Genomic DNA, 15,539 nt, shown 5'->3' on the forward strand with positions numbered 1-15,539 from the left:
GCACAGTATCCCTTTCTCCCCTCACCCCACCAGAGATGGCAGAAACCTCAGGGATGCAGTGAGAGCTCAAACTGCAAATCCAAAATGGAATAAATTCACCTTAGGGGGATAGCCTTGCCAGTCCAGCCCATCTTTCCTCTCATCTGAGCCCACCCATAGGGGCCCCCAACATTGCCATTTTGCCTCGCAGACCAAAGCCACCATCCCTCCTTCCTGTCTGCAGCCAGCCCACAAACAGCAAGTCATGTCCCCCCCACCTCACCCCCTAGCCAAAACAGAGGAAAGAGAGGAGTGAGACACAGGAACAATTCTTTTATTGTACATTGGAGAAATAGCCCTGTGTGCTGGTTCAAGGTGCAACATACAGAATATTGAATTAAGAAAAGAGGGAACGGGGAAGGGAAGGGAAACCTCTTGAGGTCCAAAGTTGCAAACAAAAAATGGTAAAAGATTTCCTCACGCAAGAGGCATTTTTGCAAATACCATGCAAAACAGGCAGCTGGTGTGCCTTAAGAGAATCCCTATAAATAACAGAAAAGACACTCCAAGCATTCCTGTACGTGGACTCAGAGCACAGAGAAAAGAAACTAAAATGCCTTTTGGCATTTCAAGATATTTGGCACTCTTGTGATTACATTTTTTTACAGTCCATTAAAGAGAATAAACTGACATAATATTAGAGAAATAAACAGGCTGCTCACACAACAGACTGCAAGGGGAGGTTAGAAAAAGCTCAAGCATTTTTTTCTTTGTTTTTCGTGTGTGTGTGTGTGTGTGTGTGTGTGTGTGTGTGTGTGTTTCTGACATAAAAAATGTGTCCATTTGCATTAACTTGGGCAAATAGCTTGCAGCAACAAAGAAACACAAGCTTTACAACTCATTTTAAAATAAAACAAGGATCTTTTCTATGTATCATTCCTTAGAAAAGTTCTCTTCTTGTTTTAAACACATTCCTGATAACTTCTAAAGATGACCAAAATAAAACAGAATATCTACAGAGATCATATTCTGAATTTTTTGTACATCCAAGGATAACAACATAAAAAAAATAAAACTGGACAGCATTTCACATCCAAGTGCACAGAACCATTTTTGCAAGATTAAATAATGTAAACATTGGGAACAGCCAAATCAGCGAAGAATGCCAACACCTCAAAATACCTGGTGTTGCCGCTTCATTAAGTGGTTCAAAATCCAGATCTATAATTGCGCAATATTCACCGTATATAAAAAGAAATGGATATTAATTTTGACAAATAGCTGCAACTGAGACTTCTTTTTATTTCTTTATATGTGTGTATATAGTGATTTTTTATTATTTTTAAAATTTTATTTATTTATTTATTTTTATTTTTGCAGAGAAGCCCAGAGCCTTCTCCTCCTCCTCCTTCTCACGCCTCATCTGTCTCCCGGCCTGATACCAGATACAGGTTGTTGATTTCATCGTGGGTAGCAAGCTAGTAATAAATTTCAAAGTGCTTTCTGTTTTCATGCTTTTTGCCAATAACTGTTATCGCCGTTCTTATTCTCTCCCTTAACTCATTGTCTTTGGGGGAGTTAGACACCAGGAGGTGCCTTGTCGGTCATATTTTTCAGCACGTCATCAATCCTATCATCTTCAATAACAACTGCAAAAAAAGGGGGGAAAAGAGAGGTGAGCGCACTTGGGCCTAGCCAGAGGTCTCTGACATTTCCCGTTTTGCCCAGAGTGGGAGGTCGGGAGAGGAGAGGGGGAGGGAGCAGGGCTCACTGCGTGGTGAAACAGCTCCATCCTCCTCCGCCCCTGCCAGGGGTCTCTTCCCTGCTTTCCTCTGAACCACCCCAACATCCCCTATCCTCCAGCCTGCGTCCCAGCTCCATTCTGAGAAAAGGAAACAGAGAGGGCGCCAATCCAGCCGCTCCTGCTGCAGCCGGGGCGCGCACTGGCCGAGTTCTCACCGCACCAGGTGCACTAATTTAGACAGAAATGTCTGGAGCTGTGATAGGAGAGGGAGCCAAAGTCTTTGGGTCTCGGGACCCCCGGGGAGTCCCGAGCGCAGCTCCGCTGGGCAAGGCTAGGTGTGGAGATGCGCGGAGCCAGGAGGGGACGCCAAAGCCGGTTCCCACGACGCGCAGCGGGTGGGAGTTAGGGCCTGGCCTGGGCGGGCGCCCCCTCCTGCGCGCCCTCTCCAAATCGCCGGCCGACGGACTCCGCCGCCCGCGCTCCCCGCTGCGGCAGGGACACTCGCGGTAACTTCCGCCTCTCTCACCGTCTCGACCTAGCCTCGTCTTTCTCAGTCCCTCCATCAGTCCCTCGGCGCGACGGCCGCCGATCGAGGTCTCTGGGTCTCCCTGTCTAAGGCGTCGGTCGCCTTTATTGTTTCGGCGGCTTCTGCGTTCTCCCCATACGCGCGTCCTCGGCTCTGTCTCTCCCGCTTCAGCTCCCCTCTCGGGAGCTTTGTCTCGGTTTCTGCCACCCTCGGTCTCCCGCATACCCCCTCCCCTCCATCCCTGCGTCTCAGTCTCTCTTGGCAGACGTCGGTCCCCCTCATTGTCCCCGCGCCTCTGGAGCTCCTCTCGGAGCCTCTCTGCCTCTCCGCCTCTCTGGGGCTTTTCCAGCTCTCGCGCGGATCGCCCAGGCCTGGCAAACCCCCACCCAGGCCAAGTAACAATGAAAACCCCGTGAGACCCGAAAGCCCTAGCCTTCCCTGCAGGAATGGGATCCTCCCCACGCAGGTCCCCACGCCGTCCCCTGGGGGATCCTGGGACCCCCTCCCCCCAGGATTGTGGAGCGAGCGCAGCTGCGACTACACTGCGCAAAAGGCGGGGGTGGGGGGCGCAAATCAAAAAGCAAACTTTGCCGCGGGTGGGGACCCCCAGCTGCAGCTAGAAGCCGCCACGCCCCCGGGGTGACCCAGCCGGGGATCGGGCTTAGGAGGACGCGTTCCTGTGACCCGCTTCAGCCGGACCCGCAGTGCGGGATCCCCCAATTCTGCAGGAGGGGATTCCGTCGGGTCTGAACCGGTTCCAGCGGGTGGGAGACCTCCGCAACCCTTGTTCAGGCCGCCGCGCGGGAAAAAGGGGATGTCAGGGAAGGGGGCCGAGAACTCACCCCGCTTGCTCCGGCCGATCTGGCCCAGCTTGGGCGGCCGCTTGTTCTGCCCGGCGCCGAAGAAGTTGTTGGTGTCCTGCAGGCGGCAGGAGAAGATCTGGCCCACGTCGCCGCCGTCGCCGTAGGGGCTCAGCTTCTCGTCGCCGTAGGGCAGCACCTCCGACATGGTCGCGTCCGGGGGCTCCGCCGCGGCGCCTCCTCCGCCCGCGTCCCCGCCCGCGGCGGACAGGGTCAGCGGCGCTGGGGCCGGGGGCGGCCGGCCGGGGACGGCCCGCGGGCTGCTGCGGCGGTGGCGCCGGCGAGAGGCCGGGGGACGCCGCTAGGGCAAGAGCGCGGCACCCGCGCGAGCGGCCCGGAGAGCGCCCGCGGCTGCGCTGCGCTGCGCTCCGGCTCCGCGCGCGAGTGGCTGCTGCTCCGCCAGAGGCGAGCAGGACTCACATCCTCGGCGCGCTGGGGCTCTGGGCGGGGGCCGGGCCGGGCGGGGCCGCGAGCCGGGAGGGAGGAGGCGTCCCTGCGAGCCCAGAGGGTGCAGGACCGAGGAGGGCGCACCCCGGGAGCCGGGCGGGCCGGTCCTGCGGCGAGTGCGGGCGGCGGCGCCGGTTCGGGGAGGCAGACTGGGAGCTGCGAGCCGCGGGGCTGCAAGGGGCGGAGGGGGAGGGGAGGGAGAGAGGAGGGAGGGCACCGGGGGAGGAAACCCAGAGGGAGGGTGGGGGAGAGAAACCGAGAGGGAGACGGGGAGAAAAACAGGGACTGAAAGACAGGGAGGCAGGGGAAACGGTGGAAGGAGACAGAGGAGAGGGGGAGAGGAAGGAGAGGAGGAGAAAGAAGAAAAGGTGGTGGGGGACGAGCTAGAACGGAGAGACAGGGGAAAGATGAGAGGAGGAGGGAAAGGATCGGGAGGGAGAGGAAGAGGGTCGGAGAGGGAAGGAAGGGAGAAAGACAGAGGGGGGAGAGGGAGGCAGGGATAGAGGAGGCAGCGAGCTGCGAGGAGAAATGCCGGCCGCGGCGCCGAGGCGAGGCGCGGGGAGGAGGGCGGGAGGAGGCGGGGAGGAGGGGACCCGCGGGCCTCGGGGAGAGATCCCTGCGAGCGGAGCGACGTCACGGGGCCGCGCCGGCCGGCCCGGGCCGCCGCTAGCTTCCTGCCCCCGCCCCCAGCCCCCGCCGTCCCGCTCGCGGGTGTTTACGGGGCCCGGAGCTGGTGCGCGCCCGCCCCGCAGCCGGCTCTGCATCCTGAGGGGACCTCGGGGGGAGTGGGGGTTGCGGGAGCCGGAAGGGGAGCGGACCGACGACGCATACGCGGGGAAGGGCGGAAGCATGCTGACCTCCCTAGGGGCAGATGCTGCGGGGCAAAGATCGGAGGGCTCCAGGGCGACCCACGAACACAGCCTCCCCCGCCAGCTGCAAACCAGGGAGCCCCTCCTCCCCACCGCACTTGCTCCCCAATTCAGACCCCGAGGGCCCAGCCACTGGGGCCTCACACTCTCCTCCCGCCCTGGCTCAGTCCAACCTGGAAGGCCTCACTCCCCACCGCCCCCGCCCAACGGCGCTGGACTCCGGCTCCCGCGGGGCCTCCAGGAGGAGGAGGGGGAGAGAGAAGGGGCAGCCCCGCCTCCCGCAGGAGAAGGGAGCGCCTCATTACGCCGGGCTCGCCCGGGATGCCTGGCTCCCGGCGTCCTCTGCCTCCGCTGGGGACGTCCCGGGCCTGCCGCCCTCTGCCCTCGGGGGCCTCCCTTCCAGCAACAGCCGTGCGCCCTGTGGAGAGACTACGGCCTCTGAGATGAGAAGCGGGCTTCTCGATGCCGGGAGGGAGACTGGGGCAGCCCCAGAGGCCTGGGAGGCGCATCTGCCAAGCAGATGGTAACTCCGAGGGGGCAAGGTGCATGAGGAGCGCTCATTTTCTTCGCCGGAGCCAACAGCACCTGCCCTCCGCTGGAGACCGTCTTTACTTAGCAGAGCCGCCTGACCACGGGGAGGGGCAATGACCCCAAGGTCATGCCAGCTGCTGGAGGCAGGGCTGGGAAACACATCCAGGTGGCCCAGGTGTGTCTCACCTGGCTCATCCTGCTGCCCTGCAAGGGGTCCCATCAACAGTGAAAGGAGCTCTCCCCTCCCATCTAGAACTCCGGCGGGTGGGAGCTGGAGGCAGAAGGGGGAGGTTTTTTCCTGGTATAACATCTGGTGGAGGGGGGAGTCAGTCCAGCCCCCTCTCCAAACTGTGTAAAAGGATTGGCTGGCCTCGGGAAGCCAGATCCCATGCGGGGAGGAGGAAGGGAGCAGAGAAAACGGAGACTGAAGCTATGTGGCAGGTGGAATAAAGATGTCCCTTGGATTTAGGTCTGGGTTTGAATCCCAGCCCCGTGGTTTGCTGACCGTGCGACCCTGAGCGGGTCATCTCTGTTCTCTGAGCTTCCATGGTCTCAGCTGTCCAATGGGTATATGGTTAGCTACTACCTGTGTACCCTGAAGGACAGTTATGAAAACAAAAATAAAATCAGGCTCTGATGCCTGGCTGAGAGTGGATGTGCAATAGACTTTTGAGAGATGACTTAATGAGTGAGAAAGAACGGTAGCACTTCATTCACGCCATTTCAGGACCACAGGAGCTGGGAGAATCCTTAGAGATGAGCGGGGCCTAGCCCTTATTTCCGTATGGGGAAACGGAAGCCCAGAGGGCCAGGGGCTAACCCCAAATCCCACAGCTTGTCTACGACAGAAGCCTCAGGTCCCCAGACTGACCTTGTTCCTCTCCACAAGCCACCTGGCTCATTCATTAGGGCTTTCCCGAGTGCCTGCTTTGAGGTTAGCGCCAAGGCGAAGTGTTAAGAGAGAAAACAAGAGCATAACAAACAGGATGATAAAGTTCCAAGAAGCGCTGACATTTGTCTCCTGCTTTCTTATTTTCCCCCAAAGCATTTTCACATCTATTATTGACCTTGCTTCTCAAAATAAATGCCTTCTGAGGTAGAAAGAGGAGACGTTGCATCCCTGTTTAACTGACGTAGCAGAAAGAGGATAAGTGACTTGCCCAAGGTCACAGCCTAGCGATAGAGCCAGGAGAAGCCACTGTGGCCAGCCCTGATTCTGTAGGGGACTCCCTGCAGTGCAGGGCTGGGACCACCCCATTCATCTCACATCCACCTGGCTCCTTCCTTGCTGCTGAGAAGCACAAAGCAATTTACACGCGGAGCACCTAGGACAGTCCCACTGCACAGAAGCAGAACGGCTTAGTGAGGGCTGACGAATCCCTGCGCACACAGCAAGTGAGAGCAAGAAGAGAAGTCCCTTTTCCACCCCATCTGTTTTTATGTTTACCTTGCCTTGTTCCAAATAAGGTTAAAGGTGACAGCATCCCACTTTCCCAACTCAGTACCCACCCCCTTCAGGAAGCACACGCGCCTCCCAGCACATGGCACTTGACAGCTTGAAAAGCATCTCCATGACTATTCGCTCATCAATTGCCCAGCTTCGGAAGCCAAGAGGCTGGCTCTGAACCAGAGGCCCAGAGCTGTGTTGAAGAGGCCAGACCCAGGTGACGGAACCTAATGAGGCAGGAATGAAGGCTTCTCTCCCCACCTCCCCACAAGGAAGCCTGACAGTACATGGTCTGGGGCAGTAGTCTAGGATGAAGAGCCCACTGAGGCAGTCAAGTTCAAAGCCCTGGTTGGGCGCGGTGGCTCACGCCTATAATCCCTCCTACTTTGGGAGACTGAGGCAGTCGGATTGCTTGAGTCTAGGAGTTCAAGACCAGCCTGGGCAACATAGCAAGACCCTCATCTCTACAAAAAATTTAAAAATGAATGGACATGGTGGGGCACGCTTGTGGTCCCACCTACTTGGAAGGCTGATCGGGGAGGATTGTTTGAGCCAGGGATGTTGAGGCTGCAGTGAGCCATGATTGCACCACTGCATCCCAGCATGGGCAACACAGTGAGACGCCATCTCAAAAAAAAAAAAAAAAGTTCAAAGCCCTGCTCTGTCATTTCCTAGGTCTGTAATCCTTTCACTCTCGTGCCTAAGTTTTTTCATCTGTCAAATGGGCATAAAAATCATTATTACTTGGTGGTTATTGGGGGAAAGAGAGCATACACACACCACGCCTAGCACAGAGTCCATCCTCAATAAAGGTGGTTGTTATTATTTGCTGTGGGCTCTCTTTGTGGCTTTGAAAAAGCTGCCTCTGACTCTACATCACCCAATGGGAAACCTGGAGAAGATCACATCTTTTCAGTGGCAAAACCAGTTTTCCCAAATCCAAAGTAGATAAAACCTGATTGAAGCAAAGGGGGGTGGGGTGTCCCAGGGCCTTACTCCAACCTCCCCCTGAAACTTCATCTGAAACTCCTTCACCAAATCCCGGGACTCTAGAAATAAGGACCAGGCCATTTCCGTGGGGCCTTTCAGCACAGACATTCCAGGATTGAAAATACGTATTTGATAGTCCAGACTGGGCACCAAGCCCCACACTCAAGCAGGTGGGATAAGAAAGGGGAAGGTCAGCCCCAGCAGCACCCAGCACAGAAGAGAGGCTCAGCACACATCAGTTTCCCCTTGATCTAATCTTCTCCCTCCAATCCAGACAGGGAAACTGAAGCACAGGCAGCGACATCAGACAGTGATGACAAGACGTAGGGAAGAACATGGCTGTGGTACAGCCCAGTCCAGGCCTCTGTGCCTGCCTTCTGGGGTCCGTTCCTTCACCTGGGCATTGGATGGCAGGCCAAGCCCAGGCTCCTGTGGAGAAGGGGTGCTGGGAATGCTGAGGTTTGCCAGGGTCGGCTCAGACCCTAGACAGTCAGGAAGAGAGGCCAGGGGACGATGCCCTGTCAATAGCCAGCTGGTCACCTCGGGAGAGGTTAAGTGACCACCCAGCAGGGAATCACCACTCTGAGCCAGAGTTGGATAAAAACCCAAGTCCCCACTAACCCTCTCAGCTCAGTGACTGGAACCTGGGTTGCAGCAACTTCCCTTCCCTACCCTCCTTGAAAGGCAGGGCCTCTGCCCCCATCCCCGCCTCGTGACCACACACACACACGCACACATGCACAGTGAGAGACAAGCACACGGACTGACTGGAGGTGGCTTAGATCCAGAATCAAGGAATGTTAAGAGAAGAATTCATTCACTCAGCAAACACTTGTTGAGGACTTCTGTGGCAGACACAACCCTGTCCCCAGTACAACTCAAAGGGTGTTAACTTATTTGTCTGTCTAATCACTAAGACCCCTTCTCCAAATAATATCTTACAAGGAAATTCAGTAGATGAAACTTAGAGAAAGGGTAAGCTGATGGGGTCACAGGGGTCGGAACTCCACCTTCTGGGCCCTCCATCCCCCAGCTGGTCTCCAACAGTCTCCAAAGAGCACCCAAAGCCCTGCCAGGCTCGGTGTGAAACCACCCCTAGAGCTCATCTAGTCTAACTCCTCACATGACAGCTGGGGAAACTGAGGCCCAGCCAGGGAACGGTAAAACACAGGTTTCCCCACTACATTTCACATTCCTGCCACCCTGACACGACATGTGTCACACTTGGAGTCACAAAAGGGAGGGAAATTCCAGCAATGAGCGATCAGTCACAAAATAAAAGCTCATTTTTTCTGACAATGAAGTTTGGGGTGTTTCTTTAAAATAAAATACAAAGATCACAGGGTCATTGTTTAAAGTTTTTATTGCACCAACAACCCACAGAATGAGAGTCTCATGGGCTCTTCAGGAAATTGTAAAAAACCACGAGGAGAGCTTGGAGGGGTTTAGGAGCCAAGTCTCACCAGGGCATGGGACGAGGTAGGCCACCCAGGTGCCTGATCCTGCCCCCTGCCTGTCTGCCCCCCCACCCCCATCCCCATCATTCCATGTCAGCAGTGCGTGAGGACTGGGTGAGGACCAAGGGCGTGGGGCCGGGCAGGGGACTCTGGGCTTGGAGCTCTGAGGGAGAAATTCTGTCTGAAACTCCCAGCCCAGACCAAGCTGGTGGGAGGTGCTGGGGCTCCAGGCGCCCTGGAAGACTCTCGCTGCCTCTCAAGCCAGGACAGGGAGGACAGAACAGCAGACAGACCTGGCACAATCAGACTTTTACAACCACAGGAGTATATCCTCAAGACCCTGGGGTGCAGGCAAGGGCAGGTACGACTTTAGCCCCAATGGACAGATGGTGAAACTGAGGCTCAGGAGGTTTGGAAACATGGCCTGGCTCCAAAGTCCAGGCTCTGAAAACGTCAGGTGGCCTACCAGGTTTCTCCTGCCCAGGGATCCCAAGAGGCTAGAAGTCCCCCTAACTAAGCAGCCCCTGACTTCAGCAGAGCAATGAACTGAGCCAAACTGTGGCTAGTAAAGGGGGCTAAGGAGGAGCTGACCCCACCCCAGTTCAGAAGGGGCAGCCACTGCCCTCTGATCCCAAATTCAATACCCACTCCCAGTCATTACTGAGAGCTTGCCATAGAAGGTGGCTTGTGACTGTCACATCTATACCACGAAGGAGGGCTTCGAGGCCAGAAAAGTTCACAGATTAGTCCAAAACCACACAACCAATGGAAGGCAGCAGGTTGGACGCCAGAGGCCAGGCTCGCCACTGTCGGGTGGCACTGCCTCCCTGAGCAGGCCTGGAGCCAGGAAAGCCAGGCAAACCTCTTCCAGTCCCTACACCTCAGCCTAGCCACAGAAACAGAGTGGGCGTAGATTAGAGTCCAAAGCTCTCACAGGCTGAGGACCCCTTTGGGAATCTGATGAAAGACACAATTCTCTTTCCCAGAGGCAGAACATTGCGTAAACAATTTCCAGGGGATTTGCTGAACCTCAAAGACCCCTCCATGAAAAAGTCAGGGCTGGATCCTCAAGTGGCATTACAGGATCCCCCACCCGTGTTCTGTGATGACAGAAGAGCTTTTAACTCCTTCAGCTAAGAGGAGCCAGGACTGACTGAGGAGGTCCCCAGATCTGGGTCAGACTTGTGACGGCTCCATTCTGATCAGAGGGATGCGGCCCCTCACTGCTGAGCCCAGGATCCCACCGAGAAGCCTGGCTGTGCAGGTGTCTGGACCCTCAGTTCCCAAGCATTGCATTCAGGCACTTTCGAACTTGATGGACATGAGGTATTGAATGTCCATGATAGCCCTGTAAAGTGGGCAGGACACAGCAGGGATACTTTCCCACTGTGTGGTGGGAAAAGTGAGTCCCACATAATGAAGATGAGCTGCTCAACTGCAGACAGAGTCACCAGCACTGAGACCAGGTCTCCCAAGAACCAATGCAGCACCTTGCTCACTGAATCCCAGGAAAAGCCTGTTAAATGAGGGTAGACGCAGAAGCCTGGGTTCCATCCCAGCTCCACCCCCTCCAACCTGTGTGGTCCTGAGGCAGTTACTCCACTCTGAGCCAGAATGCCTCTGTGCCATAAAACGAGGGGGACAAGATCCGCCTTAAAGGGAGATTGTGTGGCTCAAATGAGGAATTAAGGTGAGAGCAAGGGACAGCTCCAGCAGTGAGTCCCATGGCCCAGAGCCTCCTACAGCCTTCAGGGGAGGAGAAAAAGGTCTCTTCTTCCTAGGAAGCGACTTCCCATGTAATAGGGAAAATAGGATACTACAGAGCCACCGATGCGTGGTCACAGAGGCCCTCCCCATCCAGCCCTGTCAGAGCCTGGGCTGGACATGGCAGAGGACAATCTGATCGGGGAGGCAGGTGCTAGGGACAGCTGAAAACGAGACTCGCAGAAAGTGGCAGAAAAAGAATCCAAGAAACTAAAAACAACCTCAGAGAAGCAGACAGGTCCCCACACAGAGGAAGAAACTCTTCCACAGGCTCAGAGGCAGGAAATAAACTGGGCAGACAAGAAGCAGAACTTCCAAGTAAAGTAGAGGACAGAGGAAGAGAGGAAGCAGAAGATGGGGAAGTGAGGAGGCAGAGAGAAGCCGGAAGCACAGGAGAAAGGACGAGGCAGTGAGGAGAGCTGGCCAGGCTGGAGAAGCAGAATTTCTCCACGGAGGAAAATCTTCTGGGGAGAAAAATCAAAATCTGTGCCATACAATTTTTTTTCAAGCATCCTCTGCCAGTGTGAAGTCATTTGCATATTTTAAGAACATGCAATGCATTATGCATATCTCGTTTTTGTTTAAAGAAATTATGGTTAGTATATTTAAAGATGTGAATGCCTGGGAAATTACAGAGGGAGAAATGTGGGATTTTTGGTCCCCCCTGAATTTTCTGGGTTTCTCAAAACTTTCACATCTGCAGCCAGCTCCCTGAAACTGAAGAGACTGCTTCGCCCTATCCAGGCTGTTCCCAGTTGGCCCTGGGATCAGGAGGCCAGCGTCCTCCTCAGATTCTGCTGACTTCCAAGGCCTGTTCCCCACCCCTTGGGGAAGGGAAAATTGCACAGGCCTTTGGAAGCACAACCTCAGTTTGTCCTCCAAGTCCTCCAAGTCCTCCTCGACCATAGAGACATAGCGCCACCTGGAGGACATTATGGAGACTGCAGCATTAGGAGGGGCTGGGGAAGGAAGGAAATGAGGAAATGAAGATGAGCGATTTGTTGCAAGCACGTGTGGAGCACAGCCCAATAACTAGGAATGCAGAAATCACCTTTAATAGCTAGGGAAGACCGTGAGGGGATGGAAGCCTGCAATTACGGTCATCTGGACATTAGCATTAGTATCACCTCGTTTGTACCCCCCCAGGCCTAGGGAGCATTCAGGTTACAGACGCAAGGTGCCTGGCCCACTAAGTGCTTAATAAATGTTTGTTGAGTTCAGCTGTGTCCCCCCAGAGTCACGGCCCAATGGCAGCAGCAGCAGCATGTGGTCACAAAATGTGGATGTGAGGTCCCTAATGAGGAGCAATGGCTCCAGCAGGGACTAAGGGTTAAGAGCGGGAGATGAGGGTACTCACCCAGACCGGCTCAGCGCCCTCTGCCCCACACCAGTGGCACTGGCTCAGCCTCACGTGCTCCAGTCTCAGGGAAGGGAAATGCCAAGTCCCTTGCTGGCATCTGGAAAACAATAAGGCAGCTGCAGGGGAAGTGACTAATGAGCACTTCAGGGAGCAATTCAGGACAGCACACATGGAAACTGATCTCATTCAAAATTGATCAGTTAACACTATCTAATTAGACAGAAAATGTGCTGAGCACCCGGCTTTCTGGGAGCACGGTCTGGAGGCTGTGGCACCCAGCTAGCCTGTAGAGGAACCACATCTCATCTCTCAGACCAGCCCCAGGACTGCCCTCCCTAGTCCCTCGCCCATGCTGCATCTCATAGACAAGCAAAATAGAGCTGAACAGAGGAGAGCTTCTAATCCAGCTTGCTCCTTTCATAGACAGCACTAAGGCCCAGAGAGGTTAAATCACTTGATCAAGATCACACAGCAATGGAGCAGAACCAGAGAGAAAGCCAGACTTTGGACTCGCAGTCAAGACCATTTATCTCCATCCAGTGACACTGCCCTGACTTTCCTGGGTGGAGTCCTCAAAGCTCTGGACAGGTCACTGGACATAGCATTCTTCCTGTACAATTCATCCATCCTAGCTCCCAGGTCCTAAAAGGGGGGCTGTCCTCACTCCTTACAATCACCACTTTCATCTATGGTCCAAAACCCAGCTCCTCTAGGCAGTCTTCCAGGATTGTTTCGCCCACACCTACTATTTCATTCATGGGTTGACTCATTCATTCCATGTACACTCTGTAGTTAAGAACTTGGGCTCTGGAGTCAGACTGCCTGGGTTTAAGTCCCATCCCTCTTGTGCACTTGGGCAAGACACTTGACCTCTCTGGGCCTGTTTCCTTTTGTTTAAGAATAATACAAACACATTCGTCCATACCTCTCAAGTGAGGACCGGAAGGGTTCATTTTGTACTGCACTTCTCAGGGTACCTAGCAAATAGTGAGCCCTGATGTGAGTTCTAATTAGTCTGCACTGACAACCCAGAATTTGTGGAGAAGGAAAAGAAATGAGACAGTCCCAGCCGTATTGTCCACGTCTAGGGCGAACAGCAGGAATCAAGATTTGAGACTCTTATTATGGAATCTCAGAGGAGGGATACCTAACCCAGCCTAGGTGGGGAGGGACAGGGAAGATTTTCCCTGGAGGACACACCTAAAGCTGAGTGTTAAAGGGTGAATCCGTGTTAGCAAGGTGAAGAAAGGACCAGCATTCCAGAGACAGGAATTCATGTGAGCAAAGACAGACAACGGCATGGTATGGGGTTCTGTTTTTGTTTTTCGTTGTTTTTTGGAGTTGGGGTCTCACTCTGTTGCCCAGGCTGGAGTGCTGTGGCGTGATCACAGCTCACTGCAGCCTCAATCTCCTGGGCTCAAGCCATCCTCCCACCTCAGTCTCCTGAGTGGCTGGGACTACAGGTGTGCACCACCATGGTCAGCTTTTTTAGTTTTCATTTTTTGTAGAGAAAGTGTCCTGCTATGTTGTCCAGGCTCATCTCAAATTCTAATTCCTGGCCTCAAGTGATCCTCCTGCCTTGGCCTCCCAAAGTGCTGGGATTACAGGCGTGAGCCACTGCCTGGCCAGCATGGCATGTTTAAGGAAACTCAACAGTTCAGTGTTGTTGGAGTCACAAGGAGGAGACTGAAAGGGACGCGGACAACCGTGGGGAGGTGGCCAGGGACGGGGTCATGCAGGGCTTCTCAGGCCGTGGAAGAGCCAGGACACGATGTTGCAGGTGGCAGAGAACCTGGAGGTGAACTTGAAGCAGAGGCAGGACATGGCGAGGTTGGTGGTTTAAACAGATCATCCTCGACTCTGTGCGGTATGTTTTCTCTGCTTCCCTTCAGCAGTGATACCAGCCTTGATTGGTTGATCTCTAATGGTCACAGAATGTGCTCTAACCAGGCCTGTCACAAAGGCTCCTTTCAAGTCCTATATTCTGTGAACCACAAATGTTCCCAACAACTGAGTCACCATACCTGTTGATATGGTTTGGATCTGAGTCGCCATACCTGCTGATGTGGTTTCGATCTCATGTCGAACTGTAATCCCCAGTGTCAGAGGTGGGGCCTGGTATGAGGTGATGGGATAATCGGGGCAAAGTTCTCATGAATGGGTTAGCACCACCCCCTCAGTGCTGTTCTCACGATAGTGAGTGATGTGAGAGCTGGTTGTTTAAGAGTATAGCATCGGCCGGGCGCGGTGGCTCAAGCCTGTAATCCCAGCACTTTGGGAGGCCGAGACGGGCGGATCACGAGGTCAGGAGATCGAGACCATCCTGGCTAACACGGTGAAACCCCGTCTCTATTAAGAAATACAAAAAACTAGCCGGGCGAGGTGGCGGGCGCCTGTAGTCCCAGCTACTCGGGAGGCTGAGGCCGGAGAATGGCGTGAACCCGGGAGGCGGAGCTTGCAGTGAGCTGAGATCCGGCCACTGCAGTCCAGCCTGGGTGACAGAGCGAGACTCCGTCTCAAAAAAAATAAAAATAAAAATAAAAATAAGAGTATAGCATCTCCCTCCACTTCCTCCTGCTCTGGCCATACGAAGTGCTTCTACCCCTTGCCTTCTGCCACGACTGAAAGCTCCTGAGGCCTCCCCAGAAGCGGAGGAGCAGCTGCTATGCTTCCTGTACAGCCTGCGGAACCGTGAACCAATTAAAGCTCTTTTCTCTATGAATTACCCAGTCTCAGGTATTTCTTTCTAGCAGTGTGAGAAGGGAGTAATACACCTGTCAAACAGGGTTTACTCCTGTTCAGTTACGATCCTTTGAAACAACTCTGAGCCCTTTGCGGGCAGGAACTGTCTTAATCACCTTGTATTTCCAGGCACAAAATACACATTCAGCAAATGTTTGTTGGATGAATAAATGCCCATCCATGAGCGGGCCGCGGTGAGGCATGCTTGTAATCCCAGCACTTTGAGAGGCTGAGGCGGGCAGATCACAAGGTCAGGAGTTCGAGACCAGCTGACTAACATGGTGAAACCCCGTCTCTACTAAATACAAAAAATTAGCCAGGCACGGTGGTGCATGCCTGTAATCCCAGCTACTTGGGAAGCTGAGGCAGGAGAATTGCTTGAACCCGGGAGGTGGAGGTTGCAGTGAGCTGAGATCATGCCATTGCACTCCACCCTGGGCAACAAGAGTGAAACTCCATGTCAAAAAATAAATGCCCATCCATAATACCAACTTTGAGCATTCCAGAGGCCCTGTGGGACCATCAGCATCCATCCCCCAACTGGAGTTGTCACGGCCTACGATCAGGGCTGCAGAGGGTGTCAGAGAGTGGCTAGTTTGTCACGTTATTGTTTGCTTTTTAATTTTCCCACAGGTTGTTCCTTTTTAGATTTTCCATTAGAATTCTGAATGAATTTGGATTCCAAAGACTGCCTTCCAGCCCCCATCCACTAGATTCACTGGGGATGTGATTGGTTCTTCCCGAGGTGCTGCTCGGCTTGTAAAATGCTGTGTATTTATGATAACACTCAGTTGTCTCATGGACAACTTCTCTTTTTAGCCTC

General features: G+C 54.2%; 1 protein-coding gene across 1 annotated transcript; it reads right to left on the bottom strand.

Annotated features, from left to right (window-relative positions):
* Positions 1-292: 292 nt before the first annotated feature.
* CAMK2N1 (calcium/calmodulin dependent protein kinase II inhibitor 1) lies at positions 293-4,106 on the bottom strand. The gene is made up of 2 exons (XM_025360741.1): positions 3,092-4,106; positions 293-1,628 (listed from the first exon to the last, which is right to left on the bottom strand). Exons 1-2 carry the CDS (start codon positions 3,255-3,257, stop codon positions 1,558-1,560), a joined length of 237 nt encoding a protein of 78 aa, XP_025216526.1. The 5' UTR covers positions 3,258-4,106; the 3' UTR covers positions 293-1,557.
* Positions 4,107-15,539: the final 11,433 nt, after the last annotated feature.

The sequence above is a fragment of the Theropithecus gelada genome, chromosome 1, assembly GCF_003255815.1.
Source record: "Theropithecus gelada isolate Dixy chromosome 1, Tgel_1.0, whole genome shotgun sequence".
NCBI classification, from domain to species: domain Eukaryota; kingdom Metazoa; phylum Chordata; class Mammalia; order Primates; family Cercopithecidae; genus Theropithecus; species Theropithecus gelada.

Coding starts and splice junctions, on each gene's coding strand:
- CAMK2N1 (XM_025360741.1), bottom strand. CDS start 3,257: ATGTCGGAGGTGCTGCCCTACGGCGACGAGAAGCTGAGCCCCTACGGC. Junction 1,629..3,091: donor GATCGGCCGGAGCAAGCGGG/GTGAGTTCTCGG, acceptor CTTTTTTTGCAG/TTGTTATTGAAGATGATAGG.